This window comes from Necator americanus, chromosome III (genome assembly GCF_031761385.1).
Source record: "Necator americanus strain Aroian chromosome III, whole genome shotgun sequence".
Lineage (NCBI taxonomy): Eukaryota > Metazoa > Nematoda > Chromadorea > Rhabditida > Ancylostomatidae > Necator > Necator americanus.
In genome coordinates this window covers 25,237,521-25,253,592 of record NC_087373.1, presented here as the reverse complement: position 1 = coordinate 25,253,592, position 16,072 = coordinate 25,237,521, and the positions used below count along the sequence as shown (strand labels likewise).

General features: G+C 40.3%; 1 protein-coding gene across 1 annotated transcript; it reads right to left on the bottom strand.

Moving 5' to 3' along the window:
* Positions 1-3,065: 3,065 nt before the first annotated feature.
* Positions 3,066-15,891, bottom strand: RB195_010877 (uncharacterized protein; the record flags this gene model as incomplete). The annotated part of the gene is made up of 12 exons (XM_064192054.1): positions 3,066-3,153; positions 3,208-3,335; positions 3,391-3,490; positions 4,722-4,800; positions 4,893-4,972; positions 8,112-8,214; positions 8,616-8,670; positions 9,989-10,189; positions 10,240-10,317; positions 10,463-10,610; positions 12,018-12,144; positions 15,834-15,891. 12 exons carry the CDS (start codon positions 15,889-15,891, stop codon positions 3,066-3,068), a joined length of 1,245 nt encoding a protein of 414 aa, XP_064049637.1.
* Between the last annotated feature and the right edge of the window lie 181 nt (positions 15,892-16,072).

The window sequence follows — 16,072 nt, the reverse complement described above, 5'->3', positions numbered from 1 at the left end:
AAAAGAATGGCAGGGAAGAAGCATAAGAATAAAACCTCAGCGTTAAGGATAAAGTTGCCGTCATTTTATTTCCAAAAGTCATCATGTTTAATTCTGTAAGAACGAGTGATCACCAAGCCGTAAAATGAAGAGGTGATTAACACTACGATGTCAGGGCTTGTATGGCCCAGGGTCAAGTGTGTATTTGGGAAAAAACATTCCTGAAAACGATCCCACCATAGAAGACCCTCCAGAAAACGACCCTCTCATCTCGTTCTTTCTAGTATAGCCGCTCATAGCAAAGAAAAATTAGTTGAAATCAACAGAAATAAAGAATCAGATTGGAAGCTTAATAATAAATCAAAAATAATATAATATGGTAAATATTATTAAAGACTACTATAATAGATATTAATATAAAGTACTGCGAGTGAGGACAACAGATAAAACATTGTAAAACTATTTTCACACCATTTCCTACTATTTCATCACAATTTTACTCATCGACAGTGAGAAAGAACGGTTGAGAGTTCGATTCGCCGGGATTTTTCCATTTTTTCAAAATGGAAAAACAACTAATACCGAGGCAGCATTCTTAAAGCATTTTTTGCACTATTTTCTACTTCCTATACACAATTTTGCCCATTAACAGTGATTACAGACAATGAACAGTTCGATACCCACCGGAATCTTGATTTTTGCGAAACCAAAAAAAAAATTCTGAGAAGAATATTTCACCAGCAATTTTCTTGAAATTGTGTTTAAAGCATTGTTCACCGCAGATAGATGTTATTTAGAGGTCATTTTAGCGATTAGAACTAGCCCCTGATTGGAAATTACTGCTGGACTGCTCGGATTTTAGTAGCTTGAAATAAATATATACAACGGACTACAGAAGAGAATTAGGAAGACAGAGGTGGCCGCTTTCTGTAAAAGAGGGATTGCGCTATAAAATGCTTTGAATATCTTTTTCAGCGGTTCTCTGGCTTTTTTGAAAGCTAGTTGGGAAAAAGTCGAGAAATTTAGTATTTTTCTCAACTTTTTCTCAACTATCTTTTAAGAGAACGAAAACTAACTGGAGAAAAGTAAAATTGTGATAGCAGAAATCTTCCTCTCTAACAAAATTGAAACAGAATTTGTCTCCGTAAACTACGAGTTGGGTTATTGTTTGTTTGAAGATTTTATCATACAGATTTTGACGCGTTGCCGAAAATCTGAGGTTTCGCACTTTTTTCCTTTGCGAGATTACGGTAGTGCCGTTGAAAAATTCGATGCCATATTTTGATAGAACAACAAAGAAAACCCTTCTTTGCGAATTTTCGTCTATGTAGGTGTTCTGGTTCTCTGAAAAGCTAGTTGAGAAAAACTCGAAAATTTGAGGCAAAATTTGGGATTTTTCTCTACTAAGTTTCAAAAAGACTTGGAAAACTGGAGGCACCAAACTTTATAGAAATATAGAAGAAATCTCTCTCTACAGATTGCAGCCAGCTTTATTGCATGAAATTCCTTTGAGCGTCGATATTCGAAATTCGTGGAGCCTACTTTGCACTAATTTTACCCTAATTGCGCCTATAGATGCCATTTTCTTGCTCAGTAACAGAAATGTACTCTTTTAACTCTCGTATACTAAATGCAAATTCCCCACTCTTGTCGGGGATTGGCCTCTGATCGCTGCAGTAAAAACATCGGCACATCACATTGCACCTTCAAATACTGTTATTGCCTCTTGCTTTTCGTCGAGTATGTAATACATTTTATTGGTTGTAATGAAGGAGTTTCGAAGCAATAATCGAGCAGTGAAAGAAATGAAGTTTGTCTCCTACTGCCTCTTAGCACCCAATACCAAGTTACCAGTTAGTTCAATGCCAATACCAGTTAGTTCTATTTCTTGAAAGTAAAATAATAACACAAAACTTTGTAACGCTTAGATTTGATGGTAATAACAGCATGTTAAATTCTTTAAATTTTTATTTAGTCACGTGCAGTTAAAGCACTTTGCTTTCTATTTCATTACTTTCACATTATATTATTTATAATGCGCTATATTTAATTCGTTATTTGATGGTTTGTTCTCAAATTGACCACTGACTGTGTATATCAGATAATCACTCGTTTTGATTCCAAGGGTTTGTTAAGAACGCATTGTATAATTTACACTCTTTTCTTGTCTTCGCGCTCACGACCCCTCGTATTTATAATAATTTCAATGTCCTTCTTTGTTTAGTATTTTCTCGAGCTGGGCACGGACCAAGAGGTGTGGAATTATACCAGCGAAATCTTTAAAAAATACCTCACGCCATCCATTTTTCTAACATTTCGCATCCCTTAATATATGTGTATTGTATTTAAAATCGACTTCTATCTCATCGTATTTTCCTCCTTGCTCTCTCCTCTTCTGTCAAGCCTTACGACCCTCCCCCCTCTGCTCTGCCAAGTCACCTGCTCTGACACCCCTCTTACGATCCCCCTGTTAAGAAATTCTCAACGCACGCTTGACCCTGGTACGGTCCCTGGTTATGCATAGATTTCAGATGTAAAAGATGTCGAAGTGACCATCTTTCAAGAAAACCTCTATTACGACGGAGTTCAGATTTGGAACATGCGAACTTTTCAGATCGTGTATTTTGCGCATGACATTCGAAGAAGGCAACTTATTGCAAGTGTCTGAATGGCAAAAATGATGGAACAAGTCTAAGCGCTACCCAAACTGGATGAATTCGAAGAAGAGGGAGGACGTTACGTTTAACACGTAAGGAGCATCGTGAGCGCATTCGAGTTAAAGAAAGTGGTCTTTCTTTCGACTTCAATGAAAGTCTCATTTCACATGACTAAGACACTTTAATTTCCAGGATAACATTTATGTTCTGAACATAACAATTTACTTTATTAATTTATTGAAACAAACGAAATGAAAGACGAAGAAATAAAGAAATACTAGCACCTATTTCTAAAGTTCACTGAGTTCAAAATTTGTTGACTGCAAAAGTTCCTTGATCAGCGATCCATTTTCAACGCGCCACTTCAATTCCGTGTCTGGAAGCTGTTCTGCGAACAGTAGAACACCGATTTCCGCTCAGCCAATTACTCTATCGTTGGGGTTCAGGGCAGCTCTCTTTTGTGCGTGGGTATTCTTTGTCCATGCGAGCCTTGAACATTTCCAATGCCTTCACGAACCTTAAATGACCACTTCTCAAGGCTGAACATGTACTTATAATTGCGAGATATTACTTCTTCGAATTCTGCTTCTGAATGGCCCATGTCCTTCCATCGTTCGACTTCTGCTTGATCCCTTTGTGGAACATGAACACATCGTCCAGAATATCTATTGCGTACTCTGCACGACACATCTCCCATCTCTGAAAGGAGTGAAAGGGTCTTTGATTAGTTGCAAGTGCGGTTGCGCTCACTGACCAGTACTGTATTGTCCCTTAGTTGATAGGGAAACATCTCATCATGAAATGGAATTCGCCAGAGAGAAACGAATTGCGGCTCCCAGTTTGCACGGTTGTATCTCAAATTGAACGTTCTTTGGAAGGAAAGTGAAACTACGTCTACACTATCCACTACAGCAAAAATGCTTTTAGCTAGTGAGTAGCTAGATAAGTTTTTCTGGGAGGTACCATCAAGTTCAGTGTGGTGATTGGGGTTTCGGCGGGACGATGGACGGGTTAGTGAAGCTATGCCTTAGCTGCCCGAAAATCACACAATAGCAGAGTTATTCTCCTTTTTGAATGCTAAAGTCACCATTTTGAGGGAAGGACTAGTGTGGGAAAGCAATAAGAAGGGATTAGTGTGACTTAAAGGCATCACTCCACGAATTCGACGTGGTATGGATTTTCGATGGACAAACTCTATATGGGGTCGCAGGTTGCTTGATCAACGGTGATTCCGCTCATCTCTCTCTTTAAAAAACAGCGTGAAAGACTTTCTCACGACGATTTCAGTTCCAACGCTCCTCTTGTACACGCGCCGCATCCGGCTGCGCAGCGTTAGAAAGCGAGTGAGTTTCTTTCACTTTAGGTGAAACCAATGAGTAGGTTGTTGAGGGAAACAGAACGTATAGATAGAGGAGCGTTCTGATGTTCCTCGTCGGAACTAAAGCGGTCTCACGCCGTTTCTTTAGGACAATTAGGGAGAGGCGGCGGGAACACCTCTGATTCCGCAAACTATAAATCTATCTCTGGCTTTTGCCGTGGATTCTCTCACTAGGACAATTTCGTGGACGTATGCTGCCTCTAATGAATGTCAGCAGACTGTCGAAGAAGATTCTTCTCCGGCTCATAACTCCAGCTACGATAATGGAAAGTTGTTTAAAGGCATCACCGCACGAATCTGGAGTGGTACAGGTTTTAATGCCTATACGAGTCGTAGATTATGGGTAAGAAGGTGGTTTATCTCTCAATGTATCAGTGTAAACGGATGACCCGTAACTATTTTTTTTTACGACGGCTTCTGTTGCAATGCACAACCGTTGCGCCATGCCTCTCCTGCGATTTGTCCGAATTGGTTTCCGACGAATTGCAGGAGGGGAGACATTCATGTGTTCAAAGTGAGGACGATGGATGATGGATGGACGGATGTGAAAAGCGCAGTGAAAAGAGTTAGTGTATCTCGGACGCAAAAGAAGTGTTCGTTATGGCAAATGCGTTGCATTATAGACGGGGCTGAGTACTCGGTTGAACACAATCAAGGCACAATACTTAAGCAGAAAAGAATTTGGGCTGCATTCGTACACAATTCACCTTCTATCTTTTGCGAAAAGTCCTCCGTCGGTACCATTCTTATTGAACCAGTCTAAAAGTCCATCAATTTCGTGCGCACCTAAAAACGTTGATCACGTTCTCTACGCTCAATATGCTGGAGAACAAATTCAAAGTTTTTTTGGGTTGGTAAGGACTAGCGTCAGTTTTTACCTGGATAGTATTTTGAATGGAAGACCACAGCATCTCCTGACTTGTACAACTTTTGCAGTTCGGCTTTGTCTCGCGGCATCCTGAAGCAGAACAGTTTCAATTTCTTCAAGCCTACAGGTAAATTGTACTCATACAGCATCTTCCTCTAGACTTAATATTTCCTAACACTCAGTCCAATGTGACTCCTTTTTTGTTGTCTTTATCTTTTTCACGATTTATACTCTCCACAGATCGACCTCTTCAGATGGGTCAGAGCCGGTTGGTTGCGGGGCTACGTGGCATGTCCCAGCTGCCGAATCAGAGTCTTCATACTGCGAACCACTACCAGCTACCAGCTACCTACGACGAAGGTGGATCCAAGAAACCGACTATTTGTTTTTACTTCCAGTACTGACTTACAATACGTTTGTATTCCGCATCTCGCTCAAGTCAAAAGTCTGCAACCAAGTGCAGGGAAGTGCAGAGAAGGCGATCTAGAGGCGCTTACAACGAATAAGCTCCAATTGTCCACTTTGAAAAGACGCGACGCTCTCTCACAGTCCTATGAGGTAGAGGCCTGCAAGTTGCACATGGATTTTGAAATTAATCGCATGGAACGTACTCAGAAAAAATCTCCCAACTTCGGAGGTAAGCCTAGTACGCAAGCGCTAGGGAGGAAGGGGTTGAGTCATCTAGCCTGCCGAAATCGAAAATAGCTAGTATGATTATCTGCACATACAACGCAAGTATGCTCACATCGGAAGCGGCCATTGGAGATCTAATTATGCAAGGCAGGAATATTAAGTTCGATGTCATCGAACTGACCGAGAAGAGATCATGCCGCGCACTAAACGCCGTATATAAAACTGAAGAACTACTGTCCGTAGGAGCTTGCGACAGTAGAGGAGTTGGTGGAGTTAGTTTCTTCGCCACCACTAACACAGCAACACTAGTATAGCAGAGAACATCTACTATTTCGAGAAAGCAGATACTCGAACTGAAAGTCTACGGATGAGAAGATGTGGTTTGACGAATGCTTCGACTATCTTCGCCTTTTACATTCCAATATCCACAGCTAAGAGAAAGAAGAAGTTCATGTTATATGCACTGGCTTAGAGCTCTACAGAGATCACAGCATCTCTTACGAAGCTGCTGGTGGTGACCCCAACGCCAAAATTAGCCCCTGAAGAAGAAGAACTTCACATCATGACCCACGGCCTGCAAAAGAACGAGCAGGAAGAGAAGCTTTCCGAGTTCACCATTCTGAGTGAGCCCATCGAAATCCGAAGTTAACGGAAAAGACCACATCACTGTTAGTCCAAGCTTTCGCCTGACGGACGTTGCTTATGTGACAAAGTGCTGCACGAGATAGAACCAACGTCTCCTTCGAGGAAGATCTTTCTTTACATGGAAAGAAGAAAAGGACGCAAAGATTAGAGAGCGAAGTTCCAGAACTATCATTAACTGGGATATCATCGCTACCTTAGCCGGCTTTTGGGAACATACACGAACATATACGAACGCAATGAACATCATCGACGAGGAATACTATCGGTTCGTTGAATATCTTCACGACTGCACGAAGAATGCTAGGAATTTTGAAAGCACCAAGAGACTCCTGTCTCACGAGACACCTGCGTTAATACGCCAGCGTGGGCCTGCACGAGCAGCAAGCAACCAAGAACCCACGTCTGCCCTTGCAGGGCGTTGCAAAGAGATAAGAGATCTTAAAGAGGAAAGAGCGATACGTTACTCAATACAAACCGAGAAACATTTAATTACTCGTTTGCTCAGGGAATCTGCTCTGCTTACTGCTTTCTTAAATACTGAAAGCCTATATGAGTGGGTACCTTTTTGGACACAATTAAATAGTCCGAGCCAGCCCTGTTAAAGAAAGTGTCGCGTCACTGACGACCTCGAGATAATAAAACCAGTCGTGAACGTAGGGCCAGGTGTCAATAATGCTTTTTTTTGCGCAGAGAAGGAATCAAAGATTTTCAGATTTTTAGTATAACTTGACCTAACCTAATATTTTATGAACCATGGTAAAAAAATGATGTCGTTTCTCCTCTGTCTTAGGGAGAGAGGTTCTGAATAACAGTTTGTTCGTGCTTATTGCACCAGGTAGTGCATTGTAATCTAATCCATAAGATCTGATCATGAGTATTCTCGCGAAGTTATTCTCTACTTTTTCGAGTCTCCCTATAGCTGCCAGCTTATGAGAATTGAATATAACAACACCATATTCAAGAATGAAATGGTGAATACCCATAGAATCCTCCAATTTTACACTACCCCGAAAACCTCTGATTTCTTTTCAATCCAAAAATCGATAAGACTTAGTCCTGCATTCGGGGCTGACTTTATTATCCCGAGGTCGTCAGTGAGGCAATATACTTCCTTAAAATCAGCATACCAGGAATCTGAGGTGGTGCGGATTTCAGGTGGAGTATTCGTATACGGGATAGTAGGTTATGGGGAGGGGTGTGGTTCCGTCCATTTCTCCCTAATTGCCGTAAAAAACAGCCCGGAAGATATTCTACAAGGAGTTCGATTGGAGCGCGCCGCACAGGGCTGGCGCGCTCCAATCGAACTCCTTGTAGAAAGTAGTGCGCCGGAACGCTTGAAGCCGTATCTTCCGGCCCGTTTTCTACAGCAATTAGGAAGAAATGAACGGAATCACCCTCCTCCCCATAATTTACGACCTCGTATACAAATACTCCACCGGAAATCCGTACCGCTCCAGATTCGTGGGGTGACGCCTTTAGCAGAGCTTGCTCCGACTACTTAATTACGTACAAAAGTACGCGCATCCACTAAACCTTCAGCAATTAAGAAAGCAGTTAGCAGATTTCTTAAGCAAACAAGTAATTGCAGGTTTCTTCGCTTGTATTGAGTCACCTATAACGGATTACCCACGTCTTATTGTACATATGCGTGTTATTTGTTCCACGTATAGTCCCTTCATATTCATTACATGGACAACCATGTAAAGAATAAATAGAAATAAAAGATATCATACACACCGCAGGAACACAGCCGATCTGATGGTCAGACTTCTTTACAAAGTCCTCTAAAAAATACAATGCTCTTCGAGTCCTCCGCGAAAAGAGAACTCACTTAACCCTTGCGAAATCGAGGCAAATGGAACTATTACTGGAGCTCGCTTGAGCAAATCGACGAACAGCGGTAGCAGAGGTAGTGCAGCTAAACTTCTTTTTTATAGGAAGCATAACCCACTTGATGACCTTTTCATCAATTTCAAAAATTCTGTAGACAAGCATAGTAAGTGGTTTCTCCTTCAGTCGACTCTCGGCCACCAGTCGCACGATATTCTCGAAACCTAAAGTGGATATTCAATGGGGTTCAGGTTTAAACTTTTCGCTTATGATACTCCAAATCCATGAAAATATTTCAATATTTCCTTGAATATAAACAACTGTTAATTTGTGGTAAAATATAACAGTTGTTTAGAACTTCGCACAAAACGGATATGGGAAGTAGCTTTTCAAAAAATGGCCAAAACAATCAAAAAGAGTGAAAAGTGAGAGTGAAAATCCATGGAAAGATTTTTGAACTTATGCTGGCGGGCTGAGGACCCTGTGTACAGGGAACCTGACTATCGAAAAATTATGGAAATTGAATATTTTAAACAAATAAATATTTGTTAAGAAGCGAGAAGCTGAAACAATGAGATCTCCGGTTAGAAACGTTTAGATCTGTACTTGAACATAGAATTCTCACCTTCGTTAAAGAGATGTTCATAGTCAGTGATGACGATGTATTTTGTTGCCGAGAACTGAAACGGGGAAGTTTGTTGTAATTTTCTGTTCACTGGTATCATGCTATATAATAACGCGCTTAGTCCGTGTGTGTGCGTGTTTGTGTGTGTGTGTCACGAAAATACTCCATAATGATGCAAAACTCTTGCAAAACTCTCACCATTGTCCTAAACTGTAAATCCATGTATGTTGGCTTTAATAAGGCAAGCTAGTTTCTCTCATATGTTAGTTAGGGTAAATAAACTTTTATGTTAATGTACACTTCCAAATTTGCAATATAATAACGGGTATATAAGTATATAATAATATATATAGCATATAATAACGGGTTTACTCTGTCACGTGTGTGCGTCTGTGTATGTATGTGTCTCAGTCAAGAAATTCCAAAAAGAGAGGGAGATGAACACTATGGCGTCGGTTTGGTGCGCCGGAACCTCAACGCGGTAAAATTGGGTGAGACGGGTAATGCGGCGTCGAATTCGTGCCCCGGAGCCAGATAGCTGTAAAATGGGGTGGGATGGTCCCACTGGGTTGAAATGGTGTTCCGGTGGCAGAAAGGTATAGAATGAGGAGAGACGGGTTCCACTGCGTCGAATTGGTGCGCGGGAGTCCCAAGGCAGTATAGTGGGTTTCTGTGGTCCATTCGCATATCTATTCCTCAGCATCTCTCCTGATACTGCTAACATCCTTTCTTCAAAGTGCGAACGGCTGCTTAAATACAGTACGTAGTAGCCAACAGTTTACGCGATCCGACGTAGAACGTTATTTTTGTCACTACGATAGTGATATTCACGTCATTTCATGTTACATGCTCTCACCTATTAGCAAAGAATGATGTACATTGTTCATGCACGTCATTCTTTGCTAATAGCTGAGAACGGAGGAGACTCATACTTCGAATAATGTTTCCAAATTGTGGGGAGAAACATAGATGTAAAATTATGCTGGATTGCTCTCCAAATATAGAACTGGGCGTTTAGGGAAGAACCATAAAATCTTTCGTCTATGCTTAAATTTTCGGGTAAAAAAATTGAAGAAGGCGTTGGTAGAAAAAAGCAATTATAATTTTCCAAAAAGTGTCACTACTGTTATTTCTGTTATTTCTTATTGATCGGTGAAGGCAAGCGAAGCGAATACCAAAATGAAACATCAAAATAAGCCTGAAGTCCGGCTTTAGCCGGTCAAAGGTCAAAGGTCTGCTTCAGGTCACCTCAGGAACGCCAACTGAATTTATCAATATTTGTTTGTGCTTATTTTTGATTTCCCAATGATCTCCATACGGATCAAAGTTTGACGAACGTGAAATTTACGATTATTTCATCGTAATCGACCAACCATACGAGCAACATTCCTTGCTAGATTGGCTGGATAGAGTGCCACTTGCTCCACGGTAGTTGCAGCCTTTTCGCATCGAACTTTTGAAGATCTGAGTGCGGATTGCGGAATTGTACAGTTCCCCGACCATACTTTTGAGAATATGAGATGTGCACGAAGATGTTGCGCCACAGCCGCAGATTCACGTCGGATACGCCTCAGCTTAAAGTGTTGGATGAACTGTTATGTTGAAATCTGCGATAAGAACTCACAAAATTCGCGATACAAGCGTACTGGTCTATTGAGCGTAGTACTACAGTCATTGATACGGGAGCATTCCAGTTGGTTACCTAAAGAACTTCTTTCAGCGTTCACTTCTGCGGAGGTGAACAGTGGCAGCAACATTACGGTTTTTCAAAATGAGAAGTTCATTAAAGTTTAAGTACAAAGTGACATTTTTGCGTTATATTCTCTCCGCTGATGGCGCAAGGATACCTGCTCAATAATCCTGTGGTCAAGCACATCAGAACTGACGTGCAGTATCTGACCAATCCGATCAAAACTTGCGGTGACGGGAGCAATGACGTTGTAGTGGACGCAGTAGTTGTGATAGAGGACAGACTGCAAAGGTGAGGGCAGAGTGCTGAAAGAAAGCAGTATTTTTGTGGTGAAGCGGCGCTTAATACCACATTAAGGCTGTTAGATCATTAAACGTGAAACGGCATCAGACACGAGCTTCATGAAAAAAAAAAACAGTTCAAACGTTAACTAATTAATTCCTCTCTCCCAACCATGTATCACGCTGAAGACACATTTACAGGCCTCGGTGGGGTGAACAGGGCATCACTCTACTTGCTTGAAAGGTTTTTCGCATTTGGGGGGAAGTTTTTGCCTTTTGCTTGCCAGCCTTTCCTTGGATTGAGCAGATTAGTCAAGGTAAATAAACACTGGATCACTGGTCGAGTGCTAATTTCTGTCAGTATGAGGTCTATCTGTCATAAAATCGAACTTCTTCTTAAACACCTGTAATTGCTTACTTTTCGCCAGCATCCTCTGCAAAAAAAACACCCGTGAATAGGATAAAATTTGTCACGTCACATGCTCCCAACAATCTAATTGTGTGTTGAAGTCCTCGACTTTGAAAAGATCGTAAACCTTTGTAGGTCCATTCCCAGTTAATGTAGACGGTTCTGTTGAGGGCCCCACAAGAAACGACAATCGCATTCAACGACTTGAGCACTTCAAAAAGCCAACTACATGTGCTCTTCACAAGATTGGCACTTCAGGGAAAGTAGAATTAGTGCCTCTCGACCTCAATTTATTCACGTAAACAGTAGTTGTACTCGTGTTTGCCTTAGACGCCCATGATGACTTCTTGAGGAATCAAATAATCCCAATAAAGAATAAAAATGTTTGGGGCTGATCAATCTCTTTGGTGGGCCCAAATTTATTCGAGGGCGATTCAAAATCGCGGAGATTTATCTATAATTTAATTCAACTACAGTAGCTTGGGTTATCAACCGATGCACATGCCTACCAATTTATTATTCACATGCAAACCCCTCCCTCCATCCCAACTTTCCTCTATTGATAATTAAGCTGATTTTTTCCCATGAAATCTTTTTCATGACTGCTACGAACGGGACAATGAGACGTGCGCTTATTTTCATGTGCTAAATAAATTTTAAACTTTGGACTAATGATTCACTGACGTACATGTTTTTTAGAAGCAGATAACATTAAGAAATTTGTTTTTGAGCTTGCAGAGGTAAAGGTTAGAGCTAAGAATAACAACTGATCATTGCCTATGAACGAACACCGCTCTCCTACCAAACCTGAACTACTGGAATCCTTCTTTTCAAATCTCCGCATGAAAAAAAAATTCTCAAAAAAAAAGAAAACGTTACGCATTCTGCAGGAAGGTTAAAACTGAAAAGTCTTTTTAAAGCAAAGTATCATGGACGGCATTCACGTAGACTGGGAGTAGGATCTGTACTGGTTTTTTTGAAAAGTGGAAATTACAAGCTTTGAGAAAAATGTAAATTCTCACCTAGTCTCTGAGTCTCCCATAAACTTCCAGTATTCAGCCATGAGGATCAAAAGGGCTAGACAATAGAGACAGAGCAGCGCCGCCTTCGAGGACGACACAAAGTGCTTCATTACGTCATTGGAACCACCTGCAAGAGCAGTGGAATCGGACGAAAGTTAGAAAAAAAGTCTCGATTTTCTGTCTTTCGAGAAAGCCCAGTGTAATCACGGCGGAAGCACGTAGCTATGTAGGTTATGGTATGTCAGTAACAAGTTTTGTCGAGCGGAGAACTAAAATTCTAGCTGCTTGACCGAGGTCGTCATCGCGAATTCCTGTAATCTCTCAAAAATTATGCATACGCGCCGATGCTGTCAACAAACGTTCTTCTGTTCGCTCTTCTGTTTGTTTGGTCCACAAACCGTATCGTTGACGAGAAGAAGAACTTTTACTGCATGAACAGAAAGGTTGCTAAGTGTCATTTGAGCGTAGCAAATAACACTGCAGAAGGAAGAATAACAGGAACATCATTTAAAAGTAAAAGAGAAACTTTTGATCGCATACTTGTGCAGAACACTCTCAAACTACAGAAAAATCCTTCACTCATAGTTGAAGGGCACTGTCATGCTTCCAAAAATTTGATTTTACTAGGGAGAACTAGAAAACCACAAGTGGGGAGTTTAGAAATGAATATCGGTTGACTGCAAAGCTCAATGTCAAGCTAAAAAGATTGATTCAAAGAAAATCAAACACTGCTTCTATTATCATTTATGGAAATCCAGAAAATTGTTCCAAAAGTTCTCCAGAGCTTCTGAAAATTACAGTTAGATACTGCGAATTGTTCAACCTGATGTAATAGCCTCTGGATTGGATCCTCCTCAAATCTTCTTATATTTTCCAACTTCATAAAAACAGAAAGTGATTTTTAGTAGGTCGTAAAATCGAGCAGAACATTTTGTAGTGTTACTGTCATCAGATGCAAATGCGAAGGTAAGAGCAGTGATATGTTTTTTTTTACATATAATCAACAGAAATTGTGTAGATTTAGGACAATGGTGGTGAACAAAGAACGAATTTGCTGTTATCGATATTTGTTTTTTTTTTACTTATTTTCTCGAAAAACAAGCTGAGTTATTAACAACGTTTCTATGGATGTGAATGTGGAAATGAGTGCTGTCTAAGCAAACGTTCCATTCATCAGATTCTCACCATCGGGTCACTCACTCCCCATGATTCATTGGTGAGCAAGCAGAAAGTGAAGAAAAAAACAAAATATAAAGACCAAACAAAGGGCGCATAAATTTCGAGGATTGAAAATCAATCAAAGAAAACCCAATTTTCACCACAGCACGATAAAGTCAAGTGATCCGAAGCGAAAATCGGGAGATACCGAGAATCTAAGTATTTGGAGAGAGAATAGATTCTCCAGGCATCCTTCAAAAAAGAACATCTGGTGCACGGGCTTACTTTCTCTTTTCTTCGAATTTATGAGTAAAATGCTTTCAAAGAAAGATCAAAATTCGACAACCGCATCCTGCCAATTCATCTTTGCATTTGTTTTGCTCACCATACTCGATACCTGGATAGATTTCTGGAATCCATTTTCGAAACACGACCACATATACGGCATCTACATAATGCAGCACACTAAACCACAAACTTGTAGGTATTAGAAATCTATCTCAAAGAAATCTATAGAGAATTCAGATATATATTCTTGATTTTTAGTTGGTTGTTCTGAAGCTGGCTTTTCTCGATACTGCAATTTCCTTCTGTGGATTCTCTTCTTTTGGATGGATCTGAAGTGAAATTAAGCGTCGTTCAAAAACTGGAATGTCTTATTGGAAGTTCTCATGGCGTGGTTTTCGTAGCTTTATCAGTGGATTTCGTCTGTGTATATAAATCTCTTCGCATACATTGACAGGGGAAGAAACGGTAATGTTAATCCTCCTATCTCACACCAACCGTTTTTACCTTTTATGACTTGTAGAAGAACAGATTCGTTGAGAACTCTGTCTTCTGTCTCGTTCCCTGTGAAACGAACCTCATTAGAAAGACAGTTTAATTACCCAACTTTGAGGCCTGATTCCGAAAAGCGGTTATATCCCGCGTGGCTATCTTTGCCATCGTCAATCTGTTATGCTATATCTCCTGAGCTGTTGGACTGTTATCGTGATCAAAAGAAAATTGACACGAGACGAGGGGTTGCAAGAAGAGGCCTACTATCAGTATACAACTCTTACCACTCCTACATGCTTCATACAGTACTATATGAGATGCTAGAAACTATCCTGGGCAAGTAGATTGTGGTCTTGTTACTGCCACCACAAAGCAGAATTATGGTTTGAGATTGACAGGTGTGTGGAATACTAAATATCTTCGCAAATCACAATCTTTTTGAGAATCACAATATCTCCAACCAGGAAAAAAAATCCGAGACCAGCTTTAACACTTCGCACGTTCCCTCTAGTTGTATTGTAGTGATATTGCTCATATGTACATATATGTACATTATTTTTTTCACTGTAAGCCGATAAAGATGATAAGGCGATGTATGAATGAGAAAATGAATGAGAGAATGAATGAATGAGAGAATGAATGAATGAATGAATGAATGAATGAATGAATGAATGAATGAATGAATGAATGAATGAATGAATGAATGAATGAATGAATGAATGAATGAGAAAATGAATGAGAGAATGAATGAATGAATGAACGAACGAATGAATGAATGAATGAATGAGTGAATGAATGAGTGAATGAATGAATGAATGAATGAATGAATGAATGAATGAATGAATGAATGAATGAATGAATGAATGAATGAATGAATGAATGAATGAATGAATGAATGAATGAATGAATGAATGAATGAATGAATGAATGAATGAATGAATGAATGAATGAATGAATGAATGAATGAATGAACGACTAAACGTACGGCTTCAGAGGTACATAAATACTACTATATGAAAGCCAAGCCCATTGTCAGAAATAACAAAAGTGAAAGGAGGTGCGCATCTGTTAGCTGTCAGCAAAAGCTGAGTACTTAGGAAAATTCTTCACTCTCATGCAGAATCTGATTAATGGCCCTATCTGCGCCAGTTCTTATTCGAAACTTGTTTAAGTCGGAAGCTGCTTCTTTTTGGAAAAAATATTTTCATTTCATTTCACAAGCAGCAATTCCAGTTCAGTCTAGTCAAAGTGTCCCCAAATTACTCTGAATTGAAAGGACACTAACTATCATCTTCCAGTTAGCCTTCAGTCGACAGCGCTTCAATAAACTTCCAATGAAACAAGTGAATATTTCAACAAAAAAAAATTTTTTTTAGAAAAAAAAAGGGTCTTGTGTATAGTGTTAACACGAGGTGTCTCGACCATAACAGAAATAACAAACGTGCAAAACGTTTTTGGAGCGGTAAACAGAACTTGTAGATGATGTGACGGGAAAACATCAGCGGAAAACATCGGAGCTACATGATCATATTCATATCGAGAACCACGTAGACAAGGATCTTCTTGCAGCAGATCTATCTAAACCCAAAACTTTCGTTTTCTTAAAGTATGGTCTAAAATTAAGGAATTACGGGAAGCGGAGAAAAAGAGAACAACAGAATGGGTGACGCATGGGGCAATTCGCATGAATTTCGCTGCTCAGTCGCTCTTTTGTCGTGTTATTCGGAGCCTTCTTTGTTAAGCGATTATTCCGTCTATAGCCCATTGCTTGGCAACCTTTGGCGAGAAACGCATACTTGGCAGCTCAAGCAAAAGAGATGCGCCGTGCACGACGCCTTCCAGGTGAGAATATGACGCCTAATACTACAACGCCTCACAAACCTGCGCTGAAAACTTCGTGGAAGTCGTCGTCGGATGGCAGCGGGGAATATCTGGTCATCGTCGTGATGAAGGTTCTGGAAATATTGTGTGTCTCATTTAAAACATACGGAAAAACAGAAACATATGGCGAAATCGGCAAGCCTGGTTTAAAATAGAAGAAAGATGGGAGAATAGATCCGAAAGAAATAAAGAGAGTAAGAATGTGAGGTAGCGAGCTAGCTATTTGGTAGTACATCGCA